General features: G+C 45.2%; 1 protein-coding gene across 3 annotated transcripts in view; it reads left to right on the top strand.

Annotated features, from left to right (window-relative positions):
- The window catches only part of MECOM (MDS1 and EVI1 complex locus), a 777,983-nt gene extending 767,080 nt beyond the window's left edge, over positions 1-10,903 (top strand). For all 3 annotated transcript variants that reach the window (XM_030216133.1, XM_030216132.1, XM_030216134.1), the window contains 3 exons: positions 3,134-3,367; positions 7,128-7,311; positions 9,378-10,903. In XM_030216133.1, coding sequence (XP_030071993.1) covers positions 3,134-3,367; positions 7,128-7,311; positions 9,378-9,512 — 553 coding nt within the window. In that variant the 3' untranslated portion in view covers positions 9,513-10,903. The remainder of the gene's footprint in view (positions 1-3,133; positions 3,368-7,127; positions 7,312-9,377) is intronic.
- Positions 10,904-12,087: the final 1,184 nt, after the last annotated feature.

Genomic DNA, 12,087 nt, shown 5'->3' with positions numbered 1-12,087 from the left:
AATCACGAGGCATTCGTGTTTTTGGTTCTAGTTCATCTCTTTCATTTCTAACAATCTCTGGGTAGCATGAACTAACAAATATGCAGCTTGGGCCATGATTAATCATTTCAGGCTTATGCAAACGTTCTTGCCATCGTTTGATAAAAGATGACAAAGATATGCATAGGTTAATAATTATCCGTTTCCTTCTGTTTTATTTGAGTTTGTTCACATTTATTTCAAATCAGGTCTTATGTTCCAAAGAGATCATTTCCTGATTTTTATGGGGTTTTTTTTTTAACTAAGATTTCTAATCTAATTGTGTTGACTTTTTTCTTCTTCTGTGTTGGGGAATTCTGAAGGAAGGGGAAAAAAAAAACCCCAGTCGACTTCAGGCTCTAAAAAGACCTTTGTCTTTGACTAGTGATACATGGCTCGAAGAGTTTCTGATTCATTTCTAATGTGGTTTCAGATGATTTAACAAATTGATGGTTTCCTGGAAAAACAAAATGTAGACAGTGGACAGACTAGACCCCCTTGTGGTTTGAAAGGTGCAGAGTGCTCATAGGGGAACCAGCCCTGATAGACATGAATGCTCTGAGAGAATAGTTATAGCCTTCAGCTAAATATTTAGTACTAAGAAGGAAAATAAGTATTATAAAAAAAAATAAACCAAGCAAATCAACATTTGCATACTTAATCCTCCTTAATTTCAGCCCCCCTCCCCCCCCTCCCGTATTAGGTCATTAAAATAAGCTTTATGTGGTGGAGTCGCATTGTTTTGGAGCATATAATATCCATGAGAACAAGTCACCAGTTCTCCATTGTTTTCTGTTGTTTCCTGAACGACTTTTTTACAATATGTTTTTAAAATTAGTTTCATGAGCTGTTCAAATTCTTTACGGTGAGCTAAGCAGCAACGAGAGTTCTTGACAACTAGGTCAGCCATTCCCAACCCAGTCCTCGGGGCACACCTAGTCCCATTGGGTTTTCAGGATATCCACAATGAATATTTATTTATTTATTCTTTTTTTTTATGTAGGCGTTTATGTTCCACGTTTTTCAATCAACATTGTTTCAACGTGGCTTACGTACAAAGTAGAGTGGTTACATTCGATAAAATGAACTTGGTCTGTAGCAGGAAAGAAAGATGAAGTACAGATTAGTGGTGAATCAAGTTCACAGGAACCGCCTGATTGGCACGTCTAGTTTTGCGTCCCCCCTGAGTCTTCGTAGAAGAACTTTTTGAAGAAGAATGCTTTAAGTTGTTTTCGGAAGATCAAGTAGTTATTCATGTTTCTTAAGGCTTTTGTGCGTTCCATTTCTGTGTGCATAAGTATGTGAAGCTCCATGAGTAAACCAATACTTATCGCAGTCCCTTGCAATTGGGGAAGTGGAGTGTGAGATAGTTTCTTGATTTATGGGGGTGTTCTGGTGGGGGCAGAGTCAGCAGTTGGCCGGTTAAGTGCTCAAATTCAGCACTTAACTGGACAGGGTAACCACATTAATGGAACTGCATAAAACACAGTCCTATCTTTATGCGGTAACCCACATCCACTTAAGTTCTGAATATTGATTTAAGTGGCTATGCATTTAGTCCAGGGGTTCCCAAAGTTTTTTTGGTTCACGGCACCCCTTCCCCCCGGCCACATGGGTCTCCGTGGCACCCCTCCCTGGCCACATAGGTCTCTGCAGCACCTCTCCCCCCGGCCACATGGATCTCCACACCTCCCCCCTGCCACATAGGTCTCCCTTTTCCTGCAGCCCTCTGCCTTCCCCAAATCCAGCATTGCTCTCTACCTTGCTTCCTGCAGGTCCAGGATCGCTGCCTCTTCCTTTTCCTTCCCCCGCTGCCGCTGCAGTGCTTGCAGCTTACATTTTCAGGCCGTCCGCAATTCACACAGGCACTCCAGGGCCTTCCCAGTCTGCCGCATCCAGCCCTCTCTGATGCAACTTCCTATTGTGAGGGCCGGACGCGGCAGAGGGAAGTCCCCGCAATGCCTGTGTGAATTGCGTATGGCCCGAAAATGTAAGCCGCAAGCACTGCAGTGTCGGCAGGGGAAGAAGCAGGAAGCGGCAGATGCTGGACCTGCAGGAGGGGAAAGTAGGGAGCGATGCACCGCGGAACCCCTGAGAGTTCGCTGCTGTGCACAGTTTGAGAACCACTGGGCTAGCCGTCTCCACATAAACTGGATATTCAGCGCTGGTGCCTAGACATAGCCCAGCATTGAAAACCTGGGAATAATACTGGCAGCGGTCAGCAAAGCACTCACTGCTGCCAGCTAAATATTGACCCCCCCCAATGTTGTTGATTCAGAGTGTGGTTGTGACACCCTATGCGCAGACTAGGCCTGCAGCTTTTCAGATGGCTAGTTCACTGTCGTGGAATACTTTGCTACGCTCATTGCAATTATGTACGGTCACTGTACAATTTAAGAGAGGGGGGGCCTGAAACCAGAGAGAGGAAGGGAGGGGGGGGCTGACACCATAGAGGGGGGGGGGGGAAGGTATCTCTGTCACACACACACTCTCTCTCACACACTCTCTCTCTCACAGTCAATGTCTTTCTCTCTGTCACTCTCACACACTCTATGTCTCACACTGTATCACATTCACTCTCTATGTGTCACACAGTCACTCACACACTCTCTGGTCTCATACACTCAGTCTCACAGAGAGTCTATGTCTCACACACACTCTCTCTCTCGCACACTGTGTCTCACATACACACTTGCACACACTCTCATTCTCACACACACACTCTCTCTCACAGACACACTCGCACCCAGACTCACTCTCTCTCTCTCTCTCTCTCTCTCTCACACACACACACACACACTCGTACATTCACTCTCTCTCTCTCACACACAGTCACTCTCACATATACTCTCTCAAACATACACACTCCGAGGAAAACCTTGCTAGCGCCCGTTTCATTTGTGTCAGAAACGGGCCTTTTTTACACGTGTCTTTATAAAATAGCACCAAAATAGGTGCCTTCCTGCTCACTCAACCTAGGTGTCCAGCATCTCCCCACTTTGCCCCGGTGTGGAAATATGCCGTTTGTTGATATTCAAGAAATGATGAGATATGTTTCAAGTTTTAGAATCTCATTCTCCTTGCAGAGCAAAACCACATATGTCTTTGTTTTTAGAATGAACGGCAGCCACTTTGATGAAAAAGGTTTGGTGGCAAGTCAGAATTCTGACTTGTTGGATGATGAAGACGTGGAAGATGAAGTGATACTAGATGAAGAGGAGGAAGCAAGAAAGACTGCAGAGAAGGCCAGTCAAGAAGCCAATGCAAGTAGTATCCATGAAAGGGCCACCGACAGCAACTATGAGGAGCTGAGTAACCTGGAAATGAACTGCAACACTTCCCCTGGCAGGTTGGATTCTCTCTTTGTTCTCGTGTTTTGCATTAAAGCTAAAAAAAAAAATGTAAAAATGCCTATCAGCGTTGCCTGTTTTTCTAATTTGAAGAGCACTAAACTTTGTTTTCTCTAAGGGCCTGATTCACTGATGCATTTCCAGGGCTGGTTTTAGACATGGTGGGACACGTGGTGGGACCCAGGGCATGAATTAAGGAGGGGCTCCCCTGATCCCCCCTTCCCTGCTCTCCCCACCACAGTCCCTCTCCCTACCTTCCCCTCACCTTGTAGTCTTTTTTAAAATTTGCATTTCCCTTCTCAGAGGGGCCCTGGCGCGGTAGCCATCCTCACAAGCTGCCTCCAGCTGTCTTGAAGCTTCTATCTCTGCTGCGATGCGCCCAGGTGGAAACAGGAAATTGCTTCGGGGGGGGGGGGGGGGGGTGGATTGCGGCAGAAAGGGAAAGCTTTGGGGCAGTCATAGACAGTTTGCTAGCCCCCAGCCTGTCCTCCAACAACCCAGTCAGCCCACCTCTACGCTGTACCCTCACCCCTTCAACCCCAGGCCCTACTCCTGCAACCATTTAATCCCCCTCCCCCAGCCTGTACCCCCAATAAGTCAGCCCAGTCACCATCCACTGCCTACGCTGCAAGCCAGTCAGTGAACCCTCCAGCCCTTACCCTCTACAAGCCTGTCAGCTACACCCCAGCCTGTACCAAAGCAAGGCAGTCCACCTGCCATCCCCTGTTCTCACTGCAAACCAGTGAGTGAACCCTCCAGTCTTCACAAGAACATAAGAATAGCCATACTGGGTCAGACCAATGGTCCATCTATTCTAGTATCCTGCTTCCAACTGTGGCCAATCCAGATCACAAGTACCTGGCAGAAACCCAAACCTCCCCCTCCACAGGCTAGTCAGCTAGCCCCCCCCCCCCTCCCTAGCCAGTACCCCATTAAGCCAGTCAGCCACTCCAGCCCCCATGCATCCTTCCCTTGTCCCCTGCAAGTCAATCAACCTCCCTCCTTGCTCCAGCTAACCATCAGAGCCACTTACCCTGCTGTCTGTGGCCACCAAAGCAGGAACTTCCATCTTCTTGCACCACATGGCTCTGCATAAGTCTGAGCTGCATGGTGCAAGAACTCTCAAGTCTTGCATTGGTCTTGGGGTGTCATGGTGCAGGGGGAAAGAAGCTAATACTCTGGTTTCAGCAGTGGGTGCAACAAGACACCCGGTGTTTTTTTTTAAGGTCCTTGAAAATCTCATACACTAGGCACAAATGGCAATCTGGTGCCTGGGATTTGTCAAGCCCAATTTTACAGCATCTTCCTTTACTGAAGAGAGATAAAAAAGCAGCAATGTATGAATTATATAATCATCCTTGAGATATTTTTGTTTCTGTTAGGCTTGCTGCCTTCATTTTGTTTGATTTTGTATTCATATAATTTCTAATAAAAATTATATGAACATTAAAAAATGCCTTGCAATTGGAGGGCTGGGCTCTGCAGAAATCTTTGGTCCCTCACTGAGGAACCTACTCAACGTATTCTCAGGGTCTCCAATGGAGTCTTTGGGTGATTGAGGAAGTGCAAAGTTAACTTCCTTTCTAGATTATCCAATATCTCCAGCCTTCTATATGTAACTGTATGTGTAAACTTGGTTCCTGTACAATTTTGAACTACCTGGCCTTGAATGACTCAAGTTGCTCATCTTGACCACTTGTTCTGAAAGACACCATTCATGTCTTTGCACTGTTTCTTTAAATACTCTTGCAACACCCAAAACTTTTTGGAGTCGTCTCTTGAGGTTGTAACAAAGCGGGCAACTTTATTGGTCACATTTGCTTTGGAAATGGACAGAGATGCAGTATTGAGGCTCTCGTTAAGACATTTGGATTCAAATTTTTTGGGGTCTAAAATAAGAATCTACCCTGATTTATCTAGAGAGACTCAAAAAAGGCGTAAAGCCTTTCTGGCTTTGTGCACAAGAACTTTGGCAATCCAGCTTATAATTGAAAAAGAAAAACGCCTATATTGCGACCCAAATCGGGAGATAGACGTTTATCTCACAAAAACGAATAAAGCGGTATAATTGAAAGCCGAATTTGGACGTTTTCAACTGCACTCCGTCGCGGATGCGGACAAAATTGATGGGGGGGTGTCAAAGGCGTGGTGAAGGCGGAACTGGGGCGTGGTTATCGGCCGATCAGAGATAGGCGCCTTTCACCGATAATGGAAAAAAAATATGCGTTTTTAGCGAGAATTTAGGGCACTTTTCCTGGACCCTGTTTTTCCACGAATAGAGCCCCAAAAAGTGCCCTAAATGACCAGATGACCACTGGAGGGAGTCGGGGATGACCTCCCCTGACTCCCCCAGTGGTCACAAACCCCCTCCCACCACAAAAATATGACGTTTCACAACTTTTTATGTTCACCCTCAAATGTCATACCCACCTCCCTGGCAGCAGTATGCAGGTCACTGGAGCAGTTATTAGGGGGTGCAGTGGACGTCAGGCAGGTAGACCCAGGCCCATCCCCCCCCACCTGTTACACTTGTGCTGGTAAATGGGAGCCCTCCACACCGCCCCCCCAAACCCACTGTACCCACATGTAGGTGCCCCCCTTCACCCCTTAGGGCTATAGTAATGGTGTAGACTTGTGGGTGGTGGGTTTGGAGGGGGATTTGGGGGGCTCAACACCCAACGGAAGGGTGCTATGCACCTGGGAGCTCTTTTACCTTTTTTTTTTTGTAAAAGTGCCCCCTAGGGTGCCCGGTTGATGTCCTGGCATGTGAGGGGGACCAGTGCACTACGACTCCTGGCCCCTCCCACGAACAAATGCCTTGGATTTATTCGTTTTTGAGCTGGGCGCTTTCATTTTCCATTATCGCTGAAAAACAAAAACGCCCAGCTCACAAATTGTCGAATAAAACATGGACGTCTATTTTTTCCCAAAATACGGTTTGGTCCGCCCCTTCACGGACCCGTTCTCGGAGATAAACGCCCATGGAGATAGACGTTTTCGTTCGATTATGCCCCTCTATAGGAGCTATCTTCCTATTGAAATTTCCTTGTACTTGTAGAATTGTATTTCAATCTAAACAGTTTCAATTCTTTGACCCTAAACAATTGGAGGAATTTTTACTAAGTAGGGAAGAAGTAAATGTAGTGGTATAGCCCCATATGTTCACTGTTTAACAGACATGGAGGGAACACCAGGGATAGGCGCATCATTTGTTTGTATTACCTTAAACATTTTCTTTAAGATTAAGTATATAATCTTGCATCTTGGATTATTTCTTTAATTAGTGGTCGATAGATAGTGAAACTTGAATTTAAGAATTTCTATTGTTATATTATGTATAATTTCCAAGTAGTGTATTATCACTCATAATTGTAAATTTATGTTTGTTAAAAAGCTTAATTAAATAAAAAAAATTAAAAAAAAAAGTAGTGAAGTAATGGCAATTTGCAATCTTCAGTATAATTTTCTCAGCTTCATTATTCAGTTTAGCTGAATACATCGTACTTCGTACACACAATTTAAATGTTACCTCCGAAAAACTGTACTATAGCTCCGTGGTTCTAGAATGTTATACAGTACCTCTTAGAACATGACACATTAATGAAGGAGGAGCTTAGTCTTCAATCCAGATGTAGCAGCAACCTATTAACGGAGATCTTTCCTGAGGATGAGCACTGTTCCCATTTGTGATGGTTCTATAGTACTAGGAGTAAAATATACATTTATATGAATTTTGATTTTTTTTTTTTTTTCCAAAAGGTTTAAAGATGAGGAATATAAAACTGGACTTTCTGCCCTGGATCATATAAGGCACTTCACGGACAGTCTCAAAATGAGGAAAACAGAAGAAAACCAATACAGCGAAGCTGAACTGGCAGCTTTTGCATCGTCGCACTTATCAGGGGACCTAAAACAACCATTATACCGGAAGTCCAAGTCACAGGTAACAGATTCACGGCACGTCATCTGGGGCCTATTTACTAAGGGGGTATTTTACAAAGCATCGATGGGCTTATCGACGCAGGGGCTTACCGAATGCTAAATCGGGACTACCGCTGGCCCAATGCAGCCACCGGCGGTACTTGTGCCCCGAGCACGCACCATTTCCAGGGGAAAAAGAAAACCCCTGGAAATGGCTTGCACAGCGGTAACCCAGCAGTAATCGGGCATCACCGCACTGGGTTACCATGGGAGCCCTTATCGCCACCTCAGTGGGTGGCGGTAAGGGCTCCCCACTGCATGGCCACGCGGTAAGAATTCTCTTACCGCATGGCCATGTTTGTCTGGGGGCTTTTCACCCGATGCGGTAAAAAAAGGCACTGGCATGCTGGAAAAACAGCCCCTGCCGTTAGCGTAGGGCCTTTTTTCCCACAGCTTGGTAAAAGGACCCCTAAATTATATTAGCTGGTAAATGTGGGAATACTGCACCACTCTTATGGTTACTGCAATACGTTAACAGTTGTTTAATGCAATTGATATGCACGAATACAGAAATTAGTAGGGATGTGCATGGCAAAAACATTTTGGTTCGATTGCTTTCCCCCCCCCCCCCCCCCCCCCCCTAGTTTTCAGGTGTTTTTTTTTTGTGGTTTGTTTCACACATTCCTCTTAATATTTTTTGTAGTGCATTTCAATGAATTAACCTGCACAAATCACTCTTTTATAGGGGTATGTCTGTTAAAGTCAATGGGCTTAGCCAAAGAAATAGGGCAATTTCCAGCATTTAGGAGGCGCTAAGAGCTCCTGCGTCATTATCACACTAACCAGTTAGCATGCAGTAATCAGAACACGCTAGCTGGATAGTGCATTCACAGCCATTCTCCAGCCCTGATATGCCCTCTCCAGAAAATAAATACAAAAAAAAATATTATGCCCGTAGCATGCGGAAACAAATTACTTATTGCATAATGCTTTAATGCGCTTTCCGCGGATTCTATATAGCATGCCTAGAGATTCGCGCCAAACTCCAGCTATATTTTATAAAACGCATGTAACTTAATTGCCTTAACAAGTTAATCAGTGTTGATAACAGCACTTAGCAAGCAATAATGGGCACTAATTGGCAATAATTCAAATGAACACACACAACTCACTAGGCATATTCTGTAATGAACTGCGCCTAAATTCTAATGTGCGCAGTTCAAAAAGGGCATGGCTATGGGCGGAGAAATGGGCATTTTGTGGGCATTCCAAAATTTACACGGTAGCTATAGCAAGGATTTACTACACATGTTCGTTGGTTAAATGGACGCATGTAGTTATAGGTGCTGGGATATCAATTAAATGTATTCTATGTACCGCGCATAAATCTAGGTGCCACTTATAGAATACGCTTAGGCGGAAATGTTTTCCGCGTGGATTTTTTAGGCGACTTATATAGAATCTGGCCCTTTATGGTAAGCATTTTCACACGCGCTAAGCGCGTGTTAGGGTATAATGCCCTTTGGTGGACATACCCCTTATATTTTTGTTGATTGGCTGACAGAGCAGTGGCATAGCTACGGGGGCCAAGGCCCCCGTAGATTTGGCCCTGGACCCCCCCTGCCAACGACCCTCTTGACCCCCCCTCCTGCCTCCAACCCACCGTCGCTGTCGCCTACCTTTGCTGGCAGGGGACCCCAACCCCCGCCAGCCGAGGTCCTCTTCTTCCTTCATTCTGTTTCTGAGTCTGACATCCTGCACGTACATGCCAGTAAAGGTAGGCGATGGCAGCAGGGGAGGGTTGGCAGCAGGAGAGGGGTCGAGAGGGTCATCAGCGGGGGGGGGGTCAAAGTTGGTGGTGGTGGTGGCGACGGGGTGTCGGCAATGGCGGTGGGGGGAGGGGGGTGTCGGCAGCGCCGAGGAGGGCTAAAATGTGCCCCCTCACCTCGGGCTCTGGACCCCCTTCCCGCCGAGGTCTGGCTACGCCCCTGTGACAGAGTCAAGCAAATCCAATAGAAGATCTTCAGAATGAGAGTGTTCGGCTATAGTGGATATTCTTCAGCGAGTTCTCTGTTTCTGTTTCTTCAGGCATATGCCACGATGCTGTTACTCTCGGAAAAGGAGTCCCTCCATTCCGCATCACACAATCCCAGCACCATGTGGCACAGTATGGCAAGAGCCGCTGCAGAATCTGGTGCCATCCAGTCCATGAGCCATGTATGACACTATGAGACATTACCTGAATGGGACCAAGTCCAACCAGCAGCATGGCTTGTTCACATCTGACTGTTCAAAGACTGCGGAGCAGAATGCCTTATAAATCTGCAGGGTCACTCTGATGCGATGACCTTAAACTGAATAACTTTTAAAATAAAAAGAAACTATTTATTATCATTGTCTTGTTTTGCACAGCAAAGGCAGCTGCTGACTACTGGAGGAACAATATGACTGAAGGAGAAACAGTTCAGTGGAAACACAGACCTTGGCGGCCATAAAGAGTCTTCCGGTTTTCCTAGTTTGAAGTTGCGGAAGTGATTGGGGGGGGGGGGGGGGATGGGGAGGAAGTTGTACGGTTGAGATTGTGTTAACACACCTATTAGCACTCCTTAAAATAAATACTAAATATTTTTTTGTATACAGTAATTTCACACAGGATTGAGAACAGTTGCTTTTATGTACAAATTTTCATCATTTCAATTCTGTGTATTTTAACCCTTTTGACAACTGAAGTAGATACCGAAAGTTGGACATTATCGGTTAAATGTAGAAATCAGTAACAGGGAATATTTTGTTCTTTCCTTAATCATGTCTTCTTAATAGTTTTGTGAATAAAAAAAAAATATGGAAAAAAATTATAAAAAATGTGTTGCGTGTATTGTAAACCATGGTCAGTGCTCAGAGGTTCATCACCACTTCCACTAATTTGTCATATGGTTAAATGTTCACCAAATAAATGTAATTACTTTTTAATTTTAGACAATCATATCAGCTAATTTTTCTGTAATATTTTTTGTTTATGCATCTTGTATTTATTTGCTAGTAAGCAATTATTTCTTGATTTTAAAATAGCACTGTTCAAGTTCTCTACTAGGCTATACTATGACGGGCACCTACAGACTTCTTGAACTTTCCGAAGCGTGTGTAAGCAAGTGCCAAATAGTGTTTTGAATTTTCTTACGTTCCTTTTTTTGTTTTGTTCCTTTTAATGAAACGGAATAATGACTAGATGTGACATAGGAGGGGGTTTATTTGTAATACAATAAATCGATTCAAATGTACAAAACGATTATAATTTTTTCATGAAAGCATGATTCTTCCGATTAAAAGTGTACTCTATTTTATGCCGATTGTCTGCAAGCTTCTGTGATGTTACGTCCTTGTTAATCCTATTTGTAAAATGAAGTGTTCCAAACTTATGTTTTAAAAAAGGAATAACAGACTGTATTTGGTTATTTTGCCCCTTCAACGAGGGACCAGATTTACGTCTTCTTCTTTTTTTTTTTGTATTCTTATTTTGAAATAATCGCCAAGTTGAGGTACTTTCTTTTAAATGCTTTGTATAATGTAACTTGTTATGCATTTCAGGACATTTACTTTGGGAGGAGCCAGTAAAAATAAAGGACTGCAAAGATGAACACTTACTGCCGCTCTTCTTGTATAAGAATTAACTGTTTCCATCACTAACGGGTCCTTTTACGAAGCCACAGTAAAAAGCAGTAGCGTAACCAGAGTTCAATTTTTAGATGGGCCTAGAGGTGGACTGGGTGGACACGGGCCTCGCATTTCCTCTCCACCTGCTACCCTCCTCCCCCCCCTGAACTTCTTCAACCCCAGGGCATTTGACTGTGTTCTTCCAAATGCCGACAGCCCCCTGCACATGGTCAGTTCTGGTCATTTTTACAGCCCTGAAGCGCCGTTCTCCCTCCAGCACCGGCGATTCCCATAGTCAGCCTTCTGCCAGTGTGCGTCGTCGAGGCCTCTCCTCAGGCGCGGCTGGCTATGGGAATCGCCGGTGCTGGAGGGAGAAGGGTGCTTCAGGGCAGTAAAAGTGAGCAGACCACGCAGACGGGGAGAGCGGGCAGAAGAGGCAGGAAAAGATTGGAGCCTCGCTTGGGAGAGCCACGCCACTGGTTGGGTTGGGGCTAGTTAGGATGGGCGGGCCTGAAGCAAAGGTGGCTGGGCTTGAGCCCGCCCGTGGCTATGCCCCTGGTAAAAAGTGGCCTGCGGTAGTGTGGGCACATCTTTTGGGCGTGCGCTAGGCCACTTTTTACCACGGCTGGGAAAAAAAGGTCATTTTTTAATGGGCCGGAAAATGGGCGTGCGTAAAAATTAAAATTAGAGCGTGCCTATTTGTGGTCTGAGCCCTTACCGCCATCCATTGAGTTAACGGTAAGGGCTCACATGCTACCTGTGTGATAACCACGCAGCGCACACCAATGTGGCCGTGCTGCCAATTACTGCCAGGAGCGCCCCCCCCCCCCCCCCCGGCGGTAGAAAATAGAATAATATTTTCTACCGTGGGATTCAGTGTGTGCCAAACTCAGAATTACCACCGGGCACGCACGGCTATCCCGGTGGTAGTGCCAATTTTGCGTACGCTACCTGCACGTTAGTCCTCCCACAGCTTTGTAAAAGGGCCCCCAAAGTATTTATCTTTTCCACTGCAGTTTACAATTCTATATGTAACCAAGAAAAACAATCAACAACCAATTTACATGTTCTGTTTTGGTATATTTATTATATCGATTTATTTATTAGGAATTATTTATTGTCTTTTTGAAGAAATTCACCCAAGAGC

Source organism: Microcaecilia unicolor, chromosome 10 (assembly GCF_901765095.1).
Source record: "Microcaecilia unicolor chromosome 10, aMicUni1.1, whole genome shotgun sequence".
NCBI lineage: Eukaryota > Metazoa > Chordata > Amphibia > Gymnophiona > Siphonopidae > Microcaecilia > Microcaecilia unicolor.
The sequence above is the reverse complement of the archived record's forward strand: the minus strand, read 5'-3'. Positions and strand labels throughout refer to the sequence as shown.